Source organism: Oncorhynchus kisutch, linkage group LG15 (genome assembly GCF_002021735.2).
Source record: "Oncorhynchus kisutch isolate 150728-3 linkage group LG15, Okis_V2, whole genome shotgun sequence".
Classification (NCBI taxonomy): domain Eukaryota; kingdom Metazoa; phylum Chordata; class Actinopteri; order Salmoniformes; family Salmonidae; genus Oncorhynchus; species Oncorhynchus kisutch.
Genome location: NC_034188.2, coordinates 93,240,235 through 93,264,086, shown reverse-complemented (window position 1 = coordinate 93,264,086; position 23,852 = coordinate 93,240,235). Strand labels below are relative to the sequence as shown.

At 49.3% G+C, this 23,852-nt stretch overlaps 1 protein-coding gene across 1 annotated transcript in view; it reads right to left on the bottom strand.

Moving 5' to 3' along the window:
• yap1 (Yes1 associated transcriptional regulator) overlaps nt 1-23,852 on the bottom strand; it is an 84,207-nt gene that overhangs the window by 13,716 nt on the left and 46,639 nt on the right. The window contains exons 5-6 of the mRNA XM_031791308.1: nt 7,425-7,603; nt 2,381-2,514 (exon numbers count right to left, since the gene is read on the bottom strand). Coding sequence (XP_031647168.1) covers nt 2,381-2,514; nt 7,425-7,603 — 313 coding nt within the window. The remainder of the gene's footprint in view (nt 1-2,380; nt 2,515-7,424; nt 7,604-23,852) is intronic.

Sequence of the window (23,852 nt, the reverse complement as noted above, 5' to 3'; positions counted from 1 at the left end):
AACCAAAGCCTCTACCAGTTTCCATTCCTATAGGTCAATGTGCCAGTTTCCATTCCTATAGGTCAATGTACCAGTTTCCATTCCTGTAGGTCAATGTACCAGTTTCCATTCCTCTAGGTCAATGTACCAGTTTCCATTCCTCTAGGTCAATGTACCAGTTTCCATTCCTCTAGGTCAATGTACCAGTTTCCATTCCTCTAGGTCAATGTACCAGTTTCCATTCCTCTAGGTCAATGTACCAGTTTCCATTCCTCTAGGTCAATGTACCAGTTTCCATTCCTCTAGGCCAATGTACCAGTTTCCATTCCTCTAGGTCAATGTACCAGTTTCCATTCCTCTAGGTCAATGTACCAGTTTCCATTCCTCTAGGTCAATGTACCAGTTTCCATTCCTCTAGGTCAATGTACCAGTTTCCATTCCTCTAGGTCAATGTATCAGTTTATATTCCTATAGGTCAATGTCATAACAGTTTCCATTCCTATAGGTCAATGTACCAGTTTTCATTCATATAGGTCAATGTACCAGTTTATATTCCTATAGGTCAATGTACCAGTTTATATTCCTCTAGGTCAATGTACCAGTTTCCATTCCTCTAGGTCAATGTACCAGTTTCCATTCCTATAGGTTAATGTACCAGTTTATATTCCTATAGGCCAATGTACCAGTTTCCATTCCTCTAGGTCAATGTATCAGTTTCCATTCCTATAGGTCAATGTACCAGTTTCCATTCCTGTAGGTCAATGTACCAGTTTCCATTCCTGTAGGTCAATGTACCAGTTTCCATTCCTGTAGGTCAATGTACCAGTTTCCATACCTATAGGTCAATGTACCCGTTTCCATTCCTCTAGGTCAATGTACCAGTTTCCATTCCTCTAGGTCAATGTACCAGTTTCCATTCCTCTAGGTCAATGTACCAGTTTCCATTCCTCTAGGTCAATGTACCAGTTTCCATTCCTGTAGGTCAATGTACCAGTTTCCATTCCTGTAGGTCAATGTACCAGTTTCCATTCCTGTAGGTCAATGTACCCGTTTCCATTCCTCTAGGTCAATGTACCAGTTTCCATTCCTCTAGGTCAATGTACCAGTTTCCATTCCTCTAGGGCAATGTACCAGTTTCCCATAAATGTCTTCAGTAAGTGTTTGAGTAAGTTGTACTGTTGTACTGTAAACGTGTTGTACTGTAAACGTGTTGTACTGTAAACGTGTTGTACTGTAAACGTGTTGTACTGTAAACGTGTTGTACTGTAAACGTGTTGTACTGTAAACGTGTACTCTCATTGTCAATGCATCCAGCTCAGACATAATGCTAAAAGTGTTTTAACAACACGTGGCTGAATATATGAGAAACTCCTTAACCATTCAGATACCGTTTAAAACCACTACAATCTGCAAATGTTTCATTAAAAAATCATTCGATTTGACAAAATGTTCAGCTACACGGGAAATTCAATGCGTATATAGCATAATATAAAGAGTGAAAATAAAGAATAAAGATTTAATACAAATATATTTAGTAACTGCTTCTCCAATAGAAATTCCTGATTATCATTCAATGTGTCATTATCATGGAATTGGGCTAATCTGATGCCCAACGAGTCTCACCATGTTGAGCCTATGGGTTTAAAAACTCTGTCATGTAGTACCGATCATGTCCACCAGATGTCGGTATTGTGCAGGCTCACTCTCTTAGCACAGCCCCCCCTTCTATTCTGAATGAGTCACTTCCATGTGAACGGGGTTAAGTTCAGAGAAATGCCTCTCAGGCAGCTCACACAGGGGCTCAAACTCCCCCCACCACAGCACTAGGCACACACACACACTAGTCACTGTGTGTGTGTGTGTGTGTGTGTGTGTGTGTGTGTGTGTGTGTGTGTGTGTGTGTGTGTGTGTGTGTGTGTGTGTGTGTGTGTGTGTGTGTGTGTGTGTGTGTGTGTGTATGCGGTTGGGTGTGTGTGTGTGTGTATGCGGTTGGGTGTGTGTGTGTGTAAGAAAGGCAGAGACCCCAGAACCCAGAGTTTTTCCTACCTGCTCAGGTCACATTAGGTTATGGTAATCACGCTTCAAACAGGGATGATATCATCCACAACAATTTACTAATACTTCAAACACTATGACACAAATCATGACTAATGCTTTTTTCTGAGCTGTGTTTTTCCGGGTTAAGAATATCTAGAACATTCTGAGCCGGTTTTTCCAGACATAGATGTAGCGAAGACAAAGGTGTTTCTAGTGGGTCAGGCTAAATCTGTGTCTGGGAAACCGGCCCTCAGATAAACAGACACACCTGTTGAGGAAAGATGCAGCACACTGTATAAATTCTCCTTATGATACATGTTAAGACCTGTTGAGGTAAGCTGTCATAACAACTGATAAGGCGTACCTGTTGAGGAATGGGTCAGAGCTGTTGGTTGTCATGGTTCTGGCGTCCTGGCCCATCCCAGGGGACGACACAGGGTTGGGAGTCCCCCCGTCCTGCTCCATACTGACAGGTAGTTGGGTCCTCAAAGCCAGCTCCTATGAACACACAGCACACACAGCACACACAGCACGTGTTAGTGGAAGTCAAGGAAACAAGTAAGAAACCTTGTCCAAGCCAGAACGGCCCGTAGGGCAGGAGTCCATCTCCTGTTTCTGTACAGTGGACCAGAACGGCCCGTAGGGCAGGAGTCCATCTCCTGTTTCTGTACAGTGGACCAGAACGGCCCCTAGGGCAGGAGTCCATCTCCTGTTTCTGTACAGTGGACCAGAACGGCCCGTAGGGCAGGAGTCCATCTCCTGTTTCTGTAGAGTGGACCAGAACGGCCCGTAGGGCAGGAGTCCATCTCCTGTTTCTGTACAGTGGACCAGAACGGCCCGTATGGCAGGAGTCCATCTCCTGTTTCTGTACAGTGGACCAGAACGGCCCGTAGGGCAGGAGTCCATCTCCTGTTTCTGTAGAGTGGACCAGAACGGCCCATAGGGCAGGAGTCCATCTCCTGTTTCGTGTACAGTGGACCAGAACGGCCCATAGGGCAGGAGTCCATCTCCTGTTTCTGTAGAGTGGACCAGAACGGCCCGTAGGGCAGGAGTCCATCTCCTGTTTCTGTACAGTGGACCAGAACGGCCCATAGGGCAGGAGTCCATCTCCTGTTTCTGTACAGTGGACCAGAACGGCCCGTATGGCAGGAGTCCATCTCCTGTTTCTGTAGAGTGGACCAGAAAGGCCCATAGGGCAGGAGTCCATCTCCTGTTTCTGTACAGTGAACCAGAAAGGCCCATAGGGCAGGAGTCCATCTCCTGTTTCTGTACAGTGGACCAGAACGGCCCGTAGGGCAGGAGTCCATCTCCTGTTTCTGTACAGTGAACCAGAACGGCCCATAGGGCAGGAGTCCATCTCCTGTTTCTGTACAGTGAACCAGAACGGCCCATAGGGCAGGAGTCCATCTCCTGTTTCTGTACAGTGAACCAGAAAGGCCCATAGGGCAGGAGTCCATCTCCTGTTTCTGTACAGTGGACCAGAACGGCCCGTATGGCAGGAGTCCATCTCCTGTTTCTGTAGAGTGGACCAGAACGGCCCCTAGGGCAGGAGTCCATCTCCTGTTTCTGTAGAGTGAACCAGAACGGCCCGTAGGGCAGGAGTCCATCTCCTGTTTCTGTACAGTGGACCAGAACGGCCCGTATGGCAGGAGTCCATCTCCTGTTTCTGTAGAGTGAACCAGAACGGCCCGTATGGCAGGAGTCCATCTCCTGTTTCTGTAGAGTGGACCAGAACGGCCCATAGGGCCGGAGTCCATCTCCTGTTTCTGTAGAGTGGACCAGAACGGCCCATAGGGCAGGAGTCCATCTCCTGTTTCTGTAGAGTGGACCAGAACGGCCCATAGGGCAGGAGTCCATCTCCTGTTTCTGTAGAGTGAACCAGAACGGCCCATATGGCAGGAGTCCATCTCCTGTTTCTGTACAGTGAACCAGAACGGCCCGTATGGCAGGAGTCCATCTCCTGTTTCTGTACAGTGGACCAGAACGGCCCGTAGGGCAGGAGTCCATCTCCTGTTTCTGTAGAGTGGACCAGAACGGCCCATAGGGCAGGAGTCCATCTCCTGTTTCTGTACAGTGGACCAGAACGGCCCATAGGGCAGGAGTCCATCTCCTGTTTCTGTAGAGTGGACCAGAACGGCCCGTAGGGCAGGAGTCCATCTCCTGTTTCTGTACAGTGGACCAGAACGGCCCATAGGGCAGGAGTCCATCTCCTGTTTCTGTACAGTGGACCAGAACGGCCCGTATGGCAGGAGTCCATCTCCTGTTTCTGTAGAGTGGACCAGAACGGCCCGTATGGCAGGAGTCCATCTCCTGTTTCTGTAGAGTGGACCAGAACGGCCCGTAGGGCAGGAGTCCATCTCCTGTTTCTGTAGAGTGGACCAGAACGGCCCGTAGGGCAGGAGTCCATCTCCTGTTTCTGTAGAGTGGACCAGAACGGCCCATAGGGCAGGAGTCCATCTCCTGTTTCTGTAGAGTGGACCAGAACGGCCCATAGGGCAGGAGTCCATCTCCTGTTTCTGTAGAGTGAACCAGAACGGCCCATATGGCAGGAGTCCATCTCCTGTTTCTGTACAGTGAACCAGAACGGCCCGTATGGCAGGAGTCCATCTCCTGTTTCTGTAGAGTGAACCAGAACGGCCCGTATGGCAGGAGTCCATCTCCTGTTTCTGTACAGTGGACCAGAACGGCCCGTAGGGCAGGAGTCCATCTCCTGTTTCTGTACAGTGAACCAGAACGGCCCGTAGGGCAGGAGTCCATCTCCTGTTTCTGTACAGTGAACCAGAACGGCCCATAGGGCAGGAGTCCATCTCCTGTTTCTGTACAGTGAACCAGAACGGCCCATAGGGCAGGAGTCCATCTCCTGTTTCTGTACAGTGGACCAGAACGGCCCGTATGGCAGGAGTCCATCTCCTGTTTCTGTACAGTGGACCAGAACGGCCCGTATGGCAGGAGTCCATCTCCTGTTTCTGTACAGTGGACCAGAACGGCCCGTAGGGCAGGAGTCCATCTCCTGTTTCTGTAGAGTGAACCAGAACGGCCCGTAGGGCAGGAGTCCATCTCCTGTTTCTGTACAGTGGACCAGAACGGCCCGTAGGGCAGGAGTCAATCTCCTGTTTCTGTACAGTGGACCAGAACGGCCCGTAGGGCAGGAGTCCATCTCCTGTTTCTGTACAGTGAACCAGAACGGCCCGTAGGGCAGGAGTCCATCTCCTGTTTCTGTACAGTGAACCAGAACGGCCCGTAGGGCAGGAGTCCATCTCCTGTTTCTGTACAGTGGACCAGAACGGCCCGTATGGCAGGAGTCCATCTCCTGTTTCTGTAGAGTGAACCAGAACGGCCCGTATGGCAGGAGTCCATCTCCTGTTTCTGTAGAGTGGACCAGAACGGCCCATAGGGCCGGAGTCCATCTCCTGTTTCTGTACAGTGGACCAGAACGGCCCGTAGGGCAGGAGTCCATCTCCTGTTTCTGTACAGTGGACCAGAACGGCCCGTATGGCAGGAGTCCATCTCCTGTTTCTGTACAGTGGACCAGAACGGCCCGTATGGCAGGAGTCCATCTCCTGTTTCTGTACAGTGGACCAGAACGGCCCGTATGGCAGGAGTCCATCTCCTGTTCCTGTAGAGTGGACCAGAACGGCCCGTATGGCAGGAGTCCATCTCCTGTTTCTGTACAGTGGACCAGAACGGCCCGTATGGCAGGAGTCCATCTCCTGTTTCTGTAGAGTGGACCAGAACGGCCCGTATGGCAGGAGTCCATCTCCTGTTTCTGTAGAGTGGACCAGAACGGCCCGTATGGCAGGAGTCCATCTCCTGTTTCTGTACAGTGGACCAGAACGGCCCGTATGGCAGGAGTCCATCTCCTGTTTCTGTACAGTGGACCAGAACGGCCCGTATGGCAGGAGTCCATCTCCTGTTTCTGTACAGTGGACCGGAACGGCCCGTAGGGCAGGAGTCCATCTCCTGTTTCTGTACAGTGGACCAGAACGGCCCGTATGGCAGGAGTCCATCTCCTGTTTCTGTAGAGTGGACCAGAACGGCCTGTATGGCAGGAGTCCATCTCCTGTTTCTGTAGAGTGGACCAGAACGGCCCGTATGGCAGGAGTCCATCTCCTGTTTCTGTACAGTGGACCAGAACGGCCCGTAGGGCAGGAGTCCATCTCCTGTTTCTGTACAGTGGACCAGAACGGCCCGTATGGCAGGAGTCCATCTCCTGTTTCTGTACAGTGAACCAGAACGGCCCGTATGGCAGGAGTCCATCTCCTGTTTCTGTACAGTGGACCAGAACGGCCCGTATGGCAGGAGTCCATCTCCTGTTTCTGTAGAGTGGACCAGAACGGCCCGTATGGCAGGAGTCCATCTCCTGTTTCTGTACAGTGGACCAGAACGGCCCGAATGGCAGGAGTCCATCTCCTGTTTCTGTAGAGTGGACCAGAATGGCCCGTATGGCAGGAGTCCATCTCCTGTTTCTGTAGAGTGGACCAGAACGGCCCGTATGGCAGGAGTCCATCTCCTGTTTCTGTACAGTGGACCAGAACGGCCCGAATGGCAGGAGTCCATCTCCTGTTTCTGTAGAGTGGACCAGAATGGCCCGTATGGCAGGAGTCCATCTCCTGTTTCTATACCATATTATACTGTACTATATTATACTATATTATACTATACCACTATACTATATTATACTATACCCCTCTACTATACCGCTATATTATATTATACCACTATACTATATTATACGCTACTACTATATATTATACTATACCACTATACTATATTATACTATACTATATTATACTATGCCACTATACTATACCAGTATACTATATTATACTATACCACTATACTAAATTATACGCTACTACACCACTATACTATATTATACTATACCACTATACTATATTATACTATACCACTATACTATATTATTCCCTACCACTATACTATATTATACTATACCACTATACTATATCGTACTATGCCACTACACTATATTATACCACTATACTATACCACTATATTTTACTATTCCACTATACCACTATATTATACTATGCCACTATACTATACCACTATATTATACTATTCCCCTATACTATACCACTATATCATACTATTCCCCTATACTATACCACTATATTATACCACTATACTATACCACTATATTACACTATTCCCCTATACTATACCACTATATTACACTATTCCCCTATACTATACCACTCTATTATACTATGCCACTATAATATACCACTATATTATACTATACCACTATACTATATTGTACTATGCCACTATACTATTCCACTATATTATACTATACCACTATATTATACTATACTACACCACTATACTATACTACTGGTCAGGGACAGGCTACTGACCTGTGGTCTGGTCAGGGACAGGCTACTGACCTGTGGTCTGGTACGGAGCAGCTCCTGGTGTTTAAGTCTCAACCTCTCCTTCTCCATCTGCAGCTGCTGGAGCCTCATCTGGTTGCTGCCCCCCATGACTCCTCTGCTCTCGGGACTGGAGGGCAGTTGGCCCCCCTGCTTGCTTGGACCACTCTGGGTGATACGCTGCTGGTTCAGGCCTACAGAGGGGAGAGAGAGAGAAATAGCGGTTCATTATTTCACAAAGAAATAACTACAACATTTTCAGACAAGATAGAACTGCCAAAGGGGGCGGTGTTGCAATCTACTGCAAAGATAGCCTGCAGAGTTCTGTCCTACTATCCAGGTCTGTACCCAAACAATTTGAACTTCTACTTTAAAAAATCCACCTCTCTAAAAACAAGTCTCTCACCGTTGCTGCCTGCTATAGACCACCCTCTGCCCCCAGCTGTGCTCTGGACACCATATGTGAACTGATTGCCCCCCATCTATCTTCAGAGTTCGTGCTGCTAGGCGACCTAAACTGGAACATGCTTAACACCCCAGCCATCCTACAATCTAAACTTGATGCCCTCAATCTCACACAAATTATCAATGAACCTACCAGGTACCTCCCCAAAGCCTTAAACACGGGCACCCTCATAGATATCATCCTAACCAACTTCCCCTATAAATACACATCTGCTGTCTTCAACCAAGATCTCAGCGATCACTGCCTCATTGCCTGCATCCGTAATGGGTCAGCGGTCAAACGACCTCCACTCATCACTGTCAAACGCTCCCTAAAACACTTCTGCGAGCAGGCCTTTCTAATCGACCTGGCCGGGGTATCCTGGAAGGATATTGATCTCATCCTGTCAGTAGAGGATGCCTGGATATATTTTTTAAATGCCTTCCTAACCATCTTAAATAAACATGCCCCATTCAAGAAATTTAGAACCAGGAACAGATATAGCCCTTGGTTCTCCCCAGACCTGACTGCCCTTAACCAACAGAAAAACATCCTATGGCATTCTGCATTAGCATCGAACAGCCCCCGTGATATGCAGCTGTTCAGGGAAGCTAGAAACCATTATACACAGGCAGTTAGAAAAGCCAAGGCTAGCTTTTTCAAGCAGAAATTTGCTTCCTGCAACACTAACTCAAAAAAGTTCTGGGACACTGTAAAGTCCATGGAGAATAAGAACACCTCCTCCCAGCTGCCCACTGCACTGAAGATAGGAAACACTGTCACCACTGATAAATCCACCATAATTGAGAATTTCAAGAAGCATTTTTCTACGGCTGGCCATGCTTTCCACCTGGCTACTCCTACCCCGGTCAACAGCACTGCACCCCCAACAGCAACTCGCCCAAGCCTTCCCCATTTCTCCTTCTCCCAAATCCATTCAGCTGATGTTTTGAAAGAGCTGCAAAATCTGGACCCCTACAAATCAGCCGGGATAGACAATCTGGACCCTTTCTTTCTAAAAATTATCTGCCGAAATTGTTGCCACCCCTATTACTAGCCTGTTCAACCTCTCTTTCGTGTTGTCTGAGATTCTCAAAGATTGGAAAGCAGCTGCGGTCATCCCCCTCTTCAAAGGGGGGGACACTCTTGACCCAAACTGCTACAGACCTATATCTATCCTACCATGCCTTTCTAAGGTCTTCGAAAGCCAAGTCAACAAACAGATTACCGACCATTTCGAATCTCACCATACCTTCTCTGCTATGCAATCTGGTTTCAGAGCTGGTCATGGGTGCACCTCAGCCACGCTCAAGGTCCTAAACGATATCTTAACCGCCATCGATAAGAAACATTACTGTGCAGCTGTATTCATCGACCTGGCCAAGGCTTTCGACTCTGTCAATCACCACATCCTCATCGGCAGACTCAACAGTCTTGGTTTCTCAAATGATTGCCTCGCCTGGTTCACCAACTACTTCTCTGATAGAGTTCAGTGTGTCAAATCGGAGGGTCTGCTGTCCGGACCTCTGGCAGTCTCTATGGGGGTGCCACAGGGTTCAATTCTTGGACCGACTCTCTTCTCTGTATACATCAATGAGGTCGCTCTTGCTGCTGGTGAGTCTCTGATCCACCTCTACGCAGACGACACCATTCTGTATACTTCCGGCCCTTCTTTGGACACTGTGTTAACAACCTTCCAGGCAAGCTTCAATGCCATACAACTCTCCTTCCGTGACCTCCAATTGCTCTTAAATACAAGTAAAACTAAATGCATGCTCTTCAACCGATCGCTACCTGCACCTACCCGCCTGTCCAACATCACTACTCTGGACGGCTCTGACTTAGAATACGTGGACAACTACAAATACTTAGGTGTCTGGTTAAACTGTAAACTCTCCTTCCAGACCCATATCAAACATCTCCAATCCAAAGTTAAATCTAGAATTGGCTTCCCATTTTGCAACAAAGCATCCTTCACTCATGCTGCCAAACATACCCTTGTAAAACTGACCATCCTACCAATCCTCGACTTTGGCGATGTCATTTACAAAATAGCCTCCAATACCCTACTCAACAAATTGGATGCAGTCTATCACAGTGCAATCCGTTTTGTCACCAAAGCACAATATACTACCCACCATTGCGACCTGTACGCTCTCATTGGCTGGCCCTCGCTTCATACTCGTCGCCAAACCCACTGGCTCCATGTCATCTACAAGACCCTGCTAGGTAAAGTCCCCCCTTATCTCAGCTCGCTGGTCACCATAGCATCTCCCACCTGTAGCACACGCTCCAGCAGGTATATCTCTCTAGTCACCCCCAAAACCAATTCTTTCTTTGGCCGCCTCTCCTTCCAGTTCTCTGCTGCCAATGACTGGAACGAACTACAAAAATCTCTGAAACTGGAAACACTTATCTCCCTCACTAGCTTTAAGCACCAACTGTCAGAGCAGCTCACAGATTACTGCACCTGTACATAGCCCACCTATAATTTAGCCCAAACAACTACCTCTTTCCCAACTGTATTTAATTTTTATTTATTTATTTATTTTGCTCCTTTGCACCCCATTATTTTTATTTCTACTTTGCACATTCTTCCATTGCAAAACTACCATTCCAGTGTTTTACTTGCTATATTGTATTTACTTTGCCACCATGGCCTTTTTTGCCTTTACCTCCCTTATCTCACCTCATTTGCTCACATTGTATATAGACTTGTTTCTACTGTATTATTGACTGTATGTTTGTTTTTACTCCATGTGTAACTCTGTGTCGTTGTATCTGTCTAACTGCTTTGCTTTATCTTGGCCAGGTCGCAATTGTAAATGAGAACTTGTCTCAACTTGCCTACCTGGTTAAATAAAGGTGTTCTCAACTAGCCTACCTGGTTAAATAAAGGTGTTCTCAACTAGCCTACCTGGTTAAATAAAGGTGTTCTCAACTAGCCTACCTGGTTAAATAAAGGTGTTCTCAACTAGCCTACCTGGTTAAATAAAGGTGAAATAAAATTTTTAAAAAAGAGTATATCGTCAGGTGAAACTGACCTCTTGTGTCCGATCATTGTCATAACACTACAACATGAAACTCACTAACTCCTACTTCTGCACGGGACTCTCGTTTCCAGAACAGTTTATAGAAATCAACAGATATGACCCAAACCCCCAACTCCAGCACTGTGTCTGACAGTGTAAAGTGTGGGTGTAGAAGGTAGCTAGTGTGGGTGTAGAAGGTGGCTAGTGTGTGTGTAGAAGCCCCCAGCCCTGTCCTAATCCCCCTCTGCCTGCCCCCCCCCCACCCTGTCCTAATCCCCCTCTGCCTGGCTCCCCCCTCCTGTCCTAATCCCCCCCCCCCCCCTATCCTAATCCCCCTCTGCCTGGCTTCCCCTCCCCTGCCCTAAACCCCCCCCCTGTCTGAATCCCCCTCTACCTGGCTCCCCCCACCCCCTGTCCTGTCCCTCCCCATTCTTCCCTGCCTGCTGGCTTTCTTAAGGTGCCTGCATGCTAGGCAGAACCCTTCTGGCCCCCCTCCCCCGGTCTTAATCCCCCTCTACCTGGCTCCCCCCACCCCCTGTCCTGTCCCTCCCCATTCTTCCCTGCCTGCTGGCTTTCTTAAGGTGCCTGCATGCTAGGCAGAACCCCTCTGGCCCCCTCCCCCTGTCCTAATCCCCCTCTGCCTGGCTCCCCATTCCCTGTCCTAATCCCCCTCTGCCTGGCTCCACCACCCTCTCCTAATCCCCCTCTGCCTGGCTCCACCCCCCTGTCCTAATCCCCCTCTGCCTGGCTCCACCCCCCTGTCCTAATCCCCCTCTGCCTGGCTCCACCCCCCCTGCATGCTAGGCAGAACTCATCTAGGTGAAGTGAACGGCTGTTCCTCGCCTACTCCCTTAAAAGACCTTGGCTTGAAAAATGAGAAAAAAAGAGGCAAATAGTAATGTTTGTCCCTCTTGAGATGCCGTAACCAGAATACACTTCCTCAAAATAGTTTGAATTCATCTAAGATACAGTGCCTTGCGAAAGTATTCGGCCCCCTTGAACTTTGCGACCTTTTGCCACATTTCAGGCTTCAAACATAAAGATATAAAACTGTATTTTTTTGTGAAGAATCAACAACAAGTGGGACACAATCATAAAGTGGAACGACATTTATTGGATATTTTTTTAACAAATCAAAAACTGAAAAATTGGGCGTGCAAAATTATTCAGCCCCTTTACTTTCAGTGCAGCAAACTCTCTCCAGAAGTTCAGTGAGGATCTCTGAATGATCCAATGTTGACCTAAATGACTAATGATGATAAATACAATCCACCTGTGTGTAATCAAGTCTCCGTATAAATGCACCTGCACTGTGATAGTCTCAGAGGTCCGTTAAAAGCGCAGAGAGCATCATGAAGAACAAGGAACACACCAGGCAGGTCCGAGATACTGTTGTGAAGAAGTTTAAAGCCGCATTTGGATACAAAAAGATTTCCCAAGCTTTAAACATCCCAAGGAGCACTGTGCAAGCGATAATATTGAAATGGAAGGAGTATCAGACCACTGCAAATCTACCAAGACCTGGCCGTCCCTCTAAACTTTCAGCTCATATAAGGAGAAGACTGATCAGAGATGCAGCCAAGAGGCCCATGATCACTCTGGATGAACTGCAGAGATCTACAGCTGAGGTGGGAGACTCTGTCCATAGGACAACAATCAGTCGTATATTGCACAAATCTGGCCTTTATGGAAGAGTGGCAAGAAGAAAGCCATTTCTTAAAGATATCCATAAAAAGTGTCGTTTAAAGTTTGCCACAAGCAATAAACAATTGTTTAACAATAAAATATGCTTCCCAAAAAATAACATGGTCGCTGTGGTTGAACGTTTTCAGATGTGTCCATGTCAACCGGATCAGGTAGCCTGATTTCAGATGTGTCCATGTAAACAGGATCAGGTAGCCTGGTTTCAGATGTGTCCATGTAAACAGGATCAGGTAGCCTGGTTTCAGATGTGTCCATGTAAACAGGATCAGGTAGCCTGGTTTCAGATGTGTCCATGTAAACAGGATCAGGTAGCCTGGTTTCAGATGTGTCCATGTAAACAGGATCAGGTAGCCTGGTTTCAGATGTGTCCATGTTCAGAATCATTAGGGAAATCGTTCTGGCAAAGCTTGTACATGTTTAAATCAAACTATTATATTAATTTGACTAATTTACAATAAATCTGATTATTGTGTGCATATAACCGTACTCACTAACACAAGTCTCATTTGGGAATTAGATTTGATTTGAGATTAGTGCAGGTGTATATTTTTAGGAGGATTTGCGATGGAAAATATATGTTGTGAATAAAAAAAGAAAGCCTGTGTATTTGTCAAATTGATGTGTCAATAAAATATACATCTTATTATTTAAAAAAAAAAGATCCTTAGTGGTCTATAATGGAAAGTGTTTAGGAAAATGTGCCGGTCACTCTGCTGCTGGCCCCACACAGCCACTGGAAAAGATGAGACAAGCATGACATCATCAAGCAGCTGCCAACAAGGTGTCAACTTCTGTGCTGAAGTGCTGAGATAGCAGACAGAATAGAAAACACACAGTGCTGAGATAGCAGACAGCAGGTCCCTTCTGAACCCAGACAGGTCCCTTCTGAACCCAGGCAGGTCCCTTCTGAACCCAGGCAGGTCCCTTCTGAACCCAGGCAGGTCCCTTCTGAACCCAGGCAGGTCCCTTCTGAACCCAGGCAGGTCCCTCCTGAACCCAGGCAGGTCCCTCCTGAACCCAGGCAGGTCCCTCCTGAACCCAGGCAGGTCCCTTCTGAACCCAGACAGGTCCCTCCTGAACCCAGCCCCAGCCAGGTCCCTTCTGAACCCAGCCCCAGCCAGGTCCCTTCTGAACCCAGGCAGGTCCCTTCTGAACCCAGGCAGGTCCCTCCTGAACCCAGGCAGGTCCCTTCTGAACCCAGACAGGTCCCTCCTGAACCCAGCCCCAGCCAGGTCCCTCCTGAACCCAGCCCCAGCCAGGTCCCTTCTGAACCCAGGCAGGTCCCTTCTGAACCCAGGCAGGTCCCTTCTGAACCCAGACAGGTCCCTTCTGAACCCAGACAGGTCCCTTCTGAACCCAGGCAGGTCCCTTCTGAACCCAGGCAGGTCCCTTCTGAACCCAGGCAGGTCCCTTCTGAACCCAGGCAGGTCCCTTCTGAACCCAGGCAGGTCCCTCCTGAACCCAGGCAGGTCCCTCCTGAACCCAGGCAGGTCCCTTCTGAACCCAGACAGGTCCCTCCTGAACCCAGCCCCAGCCAGGTCCCTTCTGAACCCAGGCAGGTCCCTTCTGAACCCAGGCAGGTCCCTCCTGAACCCAGGCAGGTCCCTCCTGAACCCAGGCAGGTCCCTCCTGAACCCAGGCAGGTCCCTCCTGAACCCAGGCAGGTCCCTTCTGAACCCAGGCAGGTCCCTTCTGAACCCAGGCAGGTCCCTTCTGAATCCAGCCAGGTCCCTCCTGAACCCAGCCCCAGCCAGGTCCCTCCTGAACCCAGACAGGTCCCTTCTGAACCCAGACAGGTCCCTCCTGAACCCAGACAGGTCCCTCCTGAACCCAGCCCCAGCCAGGTCCCTTCTGAACCCAGGCAGGTCCCTTCTGAACCCAGGCAGGTCCCTCCTGAACCCAGGCAGGTCCCTCCTGAACCCAGGCAGGTCCCTTCTGAACCCAGACAGGTCCCTCCTGAACCCAGCCCCAGCCAGGTCCCTTCTGAACCCAGGCAGGTCCCTTCTGAACCCAGGCAGGTCCCACCTGAACCCAGGCAGGTCCCACCTGAACCCAGGCAGGTCCCTCCTGAACCCAGGCAGGTCCCTCCTGAACCCAGGCAGGTCCCTCCTGAACCAGGCAGGTCCCTTCTGAACCCAGGCAGGTCCCTTCTGAACCCAGGCAGGTCCCTTCTGAATCCAGCCAGGTCCCTCCTGAACCCAGCCCCAGCCAGGTCCCTCCTGAACCCAGACAGGTCCCTCCTGAACCCAGACAGGTCCCTCCTGAACCCAGCCCCAGCCAGGTCCCTTCTGAACCCAGGCAGGTCCCTTCTGAACCCAGGCAGGCCCCTTCTGAACCCAGGCAGGTCCCTTCTGAACCCAGGCAGGTCCCTTCTGAACCCAGGCAGGTCCCTTCTGAACCCAGGCAGGTCCCTCCTGAACCCAGGCAGGTCCCTCCTGAACCCAGGCAGGTCCCTCCTGAACCCAGCCCCAGCCAGGTCCCTTCTGAACCCAGGCAGGTCCCTTCTGAACCCAGGCAGGTCCCTCCTGAACCCAGGCAGGTCCCTCCTGAACCCAGGCAGGTCCCTCCTGAACCCAGGCAGGTCCCTCCTGAACCCAGGCAGGTCCCTTCTGAACCCAGGCAGGTCCCTTCTGAACCCAGGCAGGTCCCTTCTGAACCCAGGCAGGTCCCTCCTGAACCCAACCCCAGCCAGGTCCCTCCTGAACCCAGACAGGTCCCTCCTGAACCCAGACAGGTCCCTCCTGAACCCAGACAGGTCCCTCCTGAACCCAGACAGGTCCCTTCTGAACCCAGGCAGGTCCCTTCTGAACCCAGGCAGGTCCCTCCTGAACCCAGACAGGTCCCTCCTGAACCCAGACAGGTCCCTCCTGAACCCAACCCCAGCCAGGTCCTTCTGAACCCAGGCAGGTCCCTTCTGAACCCAGCCAGGTCCCTTCTGAACCCAGCCAGGTCCCTTCTGAACCCAGCCAGGTCCCTCCTGAACACAGACAGGTCCCTCCTGAACCAGACAGGTCCCTCCTGAACCCAGACAGGTCCCTCCTGAACCCAGACAGGTCCCTCCTGAACCCAGACAGGTCCCTCCTGAACCCAGACAGGTCCCTCCTGAACCCAGACAGGTCCCTCCTGAACCCAGACAGGTCCCCTCCTGAACCCAGATAGGTCCCTCCTGAACCCAGATAGGTCCCTCCTGAACCCAGATAGGTCCCTCCTGAACCCAGACAGGTCCCTCCTGAACCCAGACAGGTCCCTCCTGAACCCAGACAGGTCCCTCCTGAACCCAGACAGGTCCCTCCTGAACCCAGACAGGTCCCTCCTGAACCCAGACAAGTCCCTCCTGAACCCAGACAGGTCCCTCCTGAACCCAGACAGGTCCCTCCTGAACCCAGACAGGTCCCTCCTGAACCCAGACAGGTCCCTCCTGAACCCAGACAGGTCCCTCCTGAACCCAGACCCAGAGCACTCAAGCTTTTTTTTCTCTGCTCACCTTCTCCTCTCATTTTAAAGGGGAACACAACACAGGATTCTCCCAGCCCGGCATTCTCCCAGCCCGGCATTCTCCCTGCCCGGCATTCTCCCAGCCCGGCATTCTCCCAGCCCGGCATTCTCCCAGCCCGGCATTCTCCCAGCCCGGCATTCTCCCAGCCCCGGCATTCTCCCAGCCCGGCATTCTCCCAGCCCGGCATTCTCCCTGCCCGGCATTCTCCCTGCCCGGCATTCTCCCTGCCCGGCATCTCCCAGCTTTCAAATTGTAGGAAATTAGCTGCAAAAAATTTACTATTTTCCCTCAGCTACATGGCAAAAATGTAGAGATTTGCAGAATTGCAGGATATTAGCCTTGAAACTGCTACATTTTCTCTCCGCCGCCAAGATATTTTTGACTTATTCTTTGGTGTGTGTATGTTTTTTTCATGGCTCAACCCCCTAGCCTGCCTGCCTCCCGGCCTGCTCTGCGATGGGGCCTCACACAGGGGGAGAAGAGAGTAGAGACAGCCCCAACCGACTACAGCCCTCAGTTATTAAAGGAGCTCTGCTGCTTTTTCTTGTCAGAGCTCAAATTAGCCTCCATTATCAAAACAGCTGGCATCTGATTGGACAGACCTACGTAGCAGTGCAACAGTCTACAGCTCTCATATAGCCTGCAATGAAAAACCATTACAATACACAGAGACACAGGGATTACAAAAGCAATGCCACTGTTTTTTATACATTCAATCAAATCAGATGCAAAACATTCATTCCAGTCATTCCAAAAGCACCTTCCTGAAACTACATACAATATAAGACAATGAGATTAGTGGATGTTGAACTGACTGTCCAATGCAATAATACTGTACTATAGATATCACTACTAGAAAACAAAAAACCTGTTGCTTGCTGCACAGATTGAAACTCCCTCTCTCTATCTCTCTCTCTCCCTCCCTCTCTCCCTCCCTCTCTCTCTCCCTCCCTCTCTCCCTCCCTCTCTCCCTCCCTCTCTCTCTCCCTCTCTCTCTCTCTCTCTCTCTCTCTCTCTCTCTCCCCCTCCCTCCCTCTCTCCCTCCCTCTCTCTCTCCCTCCCTCTCTCCCTCCCTCCCTCCCTCCCTCCCCCTCTCTCTCTCTCTCTCTCTCTCCCTCCCTCCCTCCCTCCCTCCCCTCCCTCCCTCCCTCTCCCCCTCCCCATCCCTCTCTCCCTCTCTCTCTCCCTCTCTCTCCCTCCCTCTCCCTCCCTCTCTCCCTCCCTCCCTCTCTCTCTCTCTCCCTCTCTCTCTCTCCCACTCCCCTCCCTCCCTCCCTCCCTCCCTCTCTCTCCCCCTCCCCATCCCTCTCTCCCTCTCCCCATCCCTCTCTCTCCCTCTCTCTCCCTCCCTCCCTCTCTCCCTCCCTCTCTCTCTCTCCCTCCCTCCCTCTCTCCCTCCCTCTCTCTCTCTCTCTCCCTCTCTCTCTCTCTCCCACTCCCTCCCTCCCTCTCCTCCTCCCCATCCCTCTCTCCCTCTCCCTCCCTCTCTCATTCCATCTCTGACTCAGGGCCCACCAGGCTGCTGCATTCAAGACTTATAAATCTTCAAAGAGCTTAACCCATCTGAGCCGCTTCCCCTACCCAGCTGCCCCCCTCCTTCCTCCTACTCTCCCTCCCCCACCTCTCTCTCTCTCTCTCTCTCACTCTCTCTCTCACTCTCACTCTCTCTTACTCTCTCTCTCTCTCTGTGTGTGTGTGTGTTTTTCCCTTCTTGTCCTTGATCACATATTTACATGCACAAAAATACTCTGGCAAACTGAGCGCCCTGCTGTGGTTTGGATAACTATAATGCAACAATTAAACAAGACAACAGGCTGTGTTGTGTGTGTATTGTGTGTTAGGCAGAGAGAGACAGGGAGACATATCGTATATGGGGTATTTCAAAATACTAACGGAATGACTTTCAATACTGTTTAAAAAATTAAAACAGGGTACCCCTGTCTCGTGAGGGCTGAGGGGGTACGTGCTACACCACTGTTTATAACTATGAGAAATCTAAGATGTGTCAAACAAACAGCGCCCAACCCTAGTCTGTGTTCCCGGGTGAGCTTCCCTAGCGAACAGGCTCAGTAATGAAGGGGCGTCTCCTCGAGGTACTGAGCCAGAGCTTCCCTAGCGAACAGGCTCAGTAATGAAGGGACGTCTCCTCGAGGTACTGAGCCAGAGCTTCCCTAGCGAACAGGCTCAGTAAAAGAAGGGACGTCTCCTCGAGGTACTGAGCCAGAGCTTCCCTAGCGAACAGGCTCAGTAATGAAGGGACGTCTCCTCGAGGTACTGAGCCAGAGCTTCCCTAGCAAACAGGCTCAGTAATGAAGGGGCGTCTCCTCGAGGTACTGAGCCAGAGCCTCCCTAGCGAACAGGCTCAGTAATGAAGGGGCGTCTCCTCGAGGTACTGAGCCAGAGCTTCCCTAGCAAACAGGCTCAGTAATGAAGGTGCGTCTCCTCGAGGTACTGAGCCAGAGCTTCCCTAGCGAACAGGCTCAGTAATGAAGGGGCGAGTTAATTAGTCAGTGACTTGAGCAGGACCCATCATCTCTCTGAACCCACACACACACTTTCCTATCCTTGTGGGGACCAAACAATTCATTCCAATTCAAAATCCTAACCGTTACCCTTAACCCTGACCCCAATTGTAACCCTAACGCTAACCCTTGACCCTTAACCCTAAACCTAACCCCTAAGCCTAAAATAGCCTTGTGGGTAAAATGTCCCCACTTGTCAGAATGTTGTTTTGTTATCATTGTGAAGAGTTCTGGTCGCCACAAGGATAGTAAGACTAACAAGATACACACACACACACACACACACACACACACACACACACACACACACACACACACACACACGTCAACACACACACACACCTCCACAAACACACACACACACGTCCACAAACACACATGTCCACACACACACACACTCACGTCCACAAACACACACACACACGTCCACAAACACACAAGTCCACAAACACACACTCACGTCCACAAACACACACACACACATGTCCACAAACACACACACACACACGTCCACAAACACACACGTCCACAAACACACACACTCACGTCCACAAACACACACACACGTCCACACACACACACTCACGTCCACACACACACACTCACGTCCACAAACACACACACACACTCACGTCCACAAACACACACACACACATGTCCACACACACACACACTCACGTCCACAAACACACACACACACGTCCACAAACACACAAGTCCACAAACACACACACACGTCCACAAACACACACACACACATGTCCACAAACACACACACACACACGTCCACAAACACACACGTCCACAAACACACACACTCACGTCCACAAACACACACACACGTCCACACACACACACTCACGTCCACACACACACACTCACGTCCACAAACACACACACACACTCACGTCCACAAACACACACACACACTCACGTCCACAAACACACACACACACTCACGTCCACAAACACACACGTCCACACACACACACAAACGTCCACAAACACACACACACACGTCCACAAACACACACACACTCACGTCCACAAACACACACACACTCACGTCCACAAACACACACACACTCACATCCACAAACACACACACACACTCACGTCCACAAACACACACACTCACGTCCACAAACACACACACACTCACGGGGAGGGGACCCTTCCTGGCACACTGAGGGATAAGCCCTGGCTGGAGGGAACGTAGCAGAGTGAAACTTCACACCAGCTGGTTCAAGAGGGACCAGTCCCATCTTGTCCTGGTTCAGGAGGGACCTGTCCCATCTTGTCCTGGTTCAGGAGGGACCTGTCCCAGCTGGTTCAGGAGGGACCTGTCCCAGCTGGTTCAGGAGGGACCTGTCCCAGCTGGTTCAGGAGGGACCTGTCCCATCTTGTCCTGGTTCAGGAGGGACCTGTCCCAGCTGGTTCAGGAGGGACCTGTCGTAACAGTGCTATAATCTAGTCCGTTCCTGATAAAAATCACTCAATCACACCTGTCCTGTCTTGTGGTCATTTTTGCTCGCAGAAATATGTAGGCTATTGTGTTTTTAGTTGTTTTTAGGAGTATTGAAAGTAATTCCAGTAATGCCATACGCAACTGGGATACATTCAGAAGGTAAACGTTACAGCCTTATTCTACACACAAAACCCCTTATTGACAAAGCAAAAACAGGTCTTTAGACATTTATATATATACACACAGACACATATCATGGTAAATGTACTCTGTATTTTGTTGAAGCACCTTTGGCAGTGATTACAGCCTCAAGTCTCCTCGGGTATGACGCTACAAGCTTGGTGCACCTAGTCTCCCAGTCCCTGCCGCTGAAAAACATCCACACAGCATGGTGCTGCCACCACCATGCTTCACCGTAGGAATGGTGTCAGGTTTCCTCCAGACGTGACTCTTGGCATTCAGGCCAAAGAGTTCAATGTTGGTTTCATCAGACCAGAATCTTGTTTCTCACCATCTGAGAGTCCTTTAGGTGCCTTTTGGCAAACTCCAAGCGGGCTGTCATGTGCCTTTTACTGAGGATTGCCATTCCTTCTGGCCACTCTACCATAAAGGCCTGATTGGTGGAGTGCTGCAGAGATGGTTGTCGTTCTGGAAGGTTCTCCCATCTCCACAGAGGAATTCTGGAGCTCTGTCAGAGTGACTATCGGGTTCTTGGTCACCTCCCAGACCAAGGCCCTTCTTGCTCTGACAGGCACTGTCAACTGTGGGACCTTATATAGACAGGTGTGTGCCTCTCCAAATCATGTCCAATCAATTTATTTAACCACAGGTGAACTCAAGTTGTAGAAAATCTTAAAGATGATCAATGGAAACAGGATGCTCCTGAGCTCAATTTTGAGTTTCAAAGCAAAGGGTCTGAATACTTATGTAAATAATGTATTTCTGTTTTGAATTTTTAATACATTTGCAAAAATGTCTAAAACACTGTTTTTTGCTTTGTCATTATGGTGTATTGTGATGTCATTATGGGGTATTGTGATGTCATTATGGGGTATTGTGATGTCATTATGGTGTATTGTGATGTCATTATGGGGTATTGTGATGTCATTATGGTGTATTGTGATGTCATTATGGGGTATTGTGATGTCATTATGGGGTATTGTGATGTCATTATGGGGTATGGTGTGTAAATGGATGAGGATTCTTTTTTTTCATCCATTTTAGAATAAGTCTGTAAAGTAACAAAATGTGGAAAAAGTCAATGGGTCTGAATACTTTCCGAATTCCCTGCATGTACTTTTCTTACCCAGCTTAGTTACATGCACTGACTGTAGCCCTAAGTCACTCTGGATGAGAAGGTATTCTAAATAACCTAAACATAGATGACTGGAAGACGAGGACAGAGACCCCAACAGGATGGTCTGATCAGCACCGCCATTAAACTGTAGTCTACAGCTGACCTCAGAGCACATTAAACTGTAGTCTACAGCTGACCCCTGAGCACATTAAACTATAGTCTACAGCTGACCCCTGAGCACATTAAACTGTAGTCTACAGCTGACCCCTGAGCACATTAAACTGTAGTCTACAGCTGACCCCTGAGCACATTAAACTATAGTCTACAGCTGACCCCTGAGCACATTAAACTATAGTCTACAGCTGACCCCTGAGCACATTAAACTGTAGTCTACAGCTGACCCCTGAGCACATTAAACTGTAGTCTACAGCTGACCCCTGAGCACATTAAACTGTAGTCTACAGCTGACCCCTGAGCACATTAAACTGTAGTCTACAGCTGACCCCTGAGCACATTAAACTGTAGTCTACAGCTGACCCCTGAGCACATTAAACTGTAGTCTACAGCTGACCTCAGAGCACATTAAACTATAGTCTACAGCTGACCCCTGAGCACATTAAACTGTAATCTACAGCTGACCCCTGAGCACATTAAACTGTAGTCTACAGCTGACCTCAGAGCACATTAAACTATAGTCTACAGCTGACCCCTGAGCACATTAAACTATAGTCTACAGCTGACCCCTGAGCACATTAAACTATAGTCTACAGCTGACCCCTGAGCACATTAAACTGTAGTCTACAGCTGACCCCTGAGCACATTAAACTGTAGTCTACAGCTGACCTCAGAGCACATTAAACTGTAATCTACAGCTGACCCCTGAGCACATTAAACTATAGTCTACAGCTGACCCCTGAGCACATTAAACTATAGTCTACAGCTGACCCCTGAGCACATTAAACTGTAGTCTACAGCTGACCCCTGAGCACATTAAACTATAGTCTACAGCTGACCCCTGAGCACATTAAACTATAGTCTACAGCTGACCCCTGAGCACATTAAACTATAGTCTACAGCTGACCCCTGAGCACATTAAACTATAGTCTACAGCTGACCTCAGAGCACATTAAACTGTAGTCTACAGCTGACCCCTGAGCACATATGAACATTGACAACATGAATGTAAGTGGCAGTACTGCATAAGTAAATCCATGTTAATTTCACTCTTCACCTCAGATGACACGGGTTCAGTTAAAAACTGCTTGTTGTTAAAGTTGTTAAAGTTGTTAGGAGTAGAGCAGCTATGCCACAGCAGGCCTCGTGTCCCTTGACCCTCATGTACTTGGTTCCTTCATTGTCAAAGACAACTGCATCAAATGAAGCTATGCTAACGGCTCCTTGGCTGCGACAAGTTGTTGCAACATCCTCTATTGGAGGCTTAATCATGTAGCCCACTGACGTCTGTTGGTGTCTGAGGTAGCCTAGTGACTGCCTACAACTGGAGCGAGGCACAAGAATGAGCCAACAGAAGGGAGAAGGAGGGGAATCACCGTTCATTTCATTTATTTTTTAAACCCTACACAACTGTTTTCTTAATTAAATGCTCTACGTGACATGTTTCAACCCCAAAACAACTATGTTGATAACTATTCCTGTACTGCCTTCCTGTGGACTGTTGATCCTGTCATATCCTGTCCTATCCTGTCCCAAACTTGACTCGAGAACTATAACTCCCATTCCTACCAGAATCCCACGCGACCCGAAGGGGTTCTCTTCCTGTGTCAACCTCTACTGAGCAGCAACCCACGTTCCTGTGACTGTCGCCATATAGCTAAATCCCATGGCTGGAGAGAACGCCCCACACCACAGTCACCTGTGGCTGTCATCAGCTCACCAGGCCACCACCAGGCTGCAGCACTTCCAACCACACACATTAAGTCAGCCCCAAGGATTAGCTAAGGGCTAACTCAGCTCTTGCTCAAACAGTGAAATGGCTAACGACGTAGGCCTAACACTGAACTACTAAAACGTAGCCGCTGTCTGAGTTCTGGACTATACGGAGAGCTGTGTGTGCTGTCCAAACTCCTCCCAACGACTTTCAATACAGTGAATCAATTGGAAATGACTGGAAGATGGCTTAAGGGGCCCTGTAAAAACGTGCTGTTGGTGCTGCTCCTCTCCCAGACTCCGTGAAGCCGTGCAGTAGCAGTGGGCCAAGAGGGGATGTTGACATGTGGTTAGAAAGATGATGTCATAGTCTGACTAGTCACTGCAGGCAGAACAATATGGTCTCACAGGGAAATGAACTGTGACTGGCTATTGAATTAAAGTGAGTTTAATCATGGTTGAGTCCAGCGTGAATACAAAAGGAGTACTAAAGGAATACTAAAGGAATACTAAAGGAGTACTAAAGGAGTACTAAAGGAGTACTAAAGGAGTACTAAAGGAATACTAAAGGAATACTAAAGGAGTACTAAAG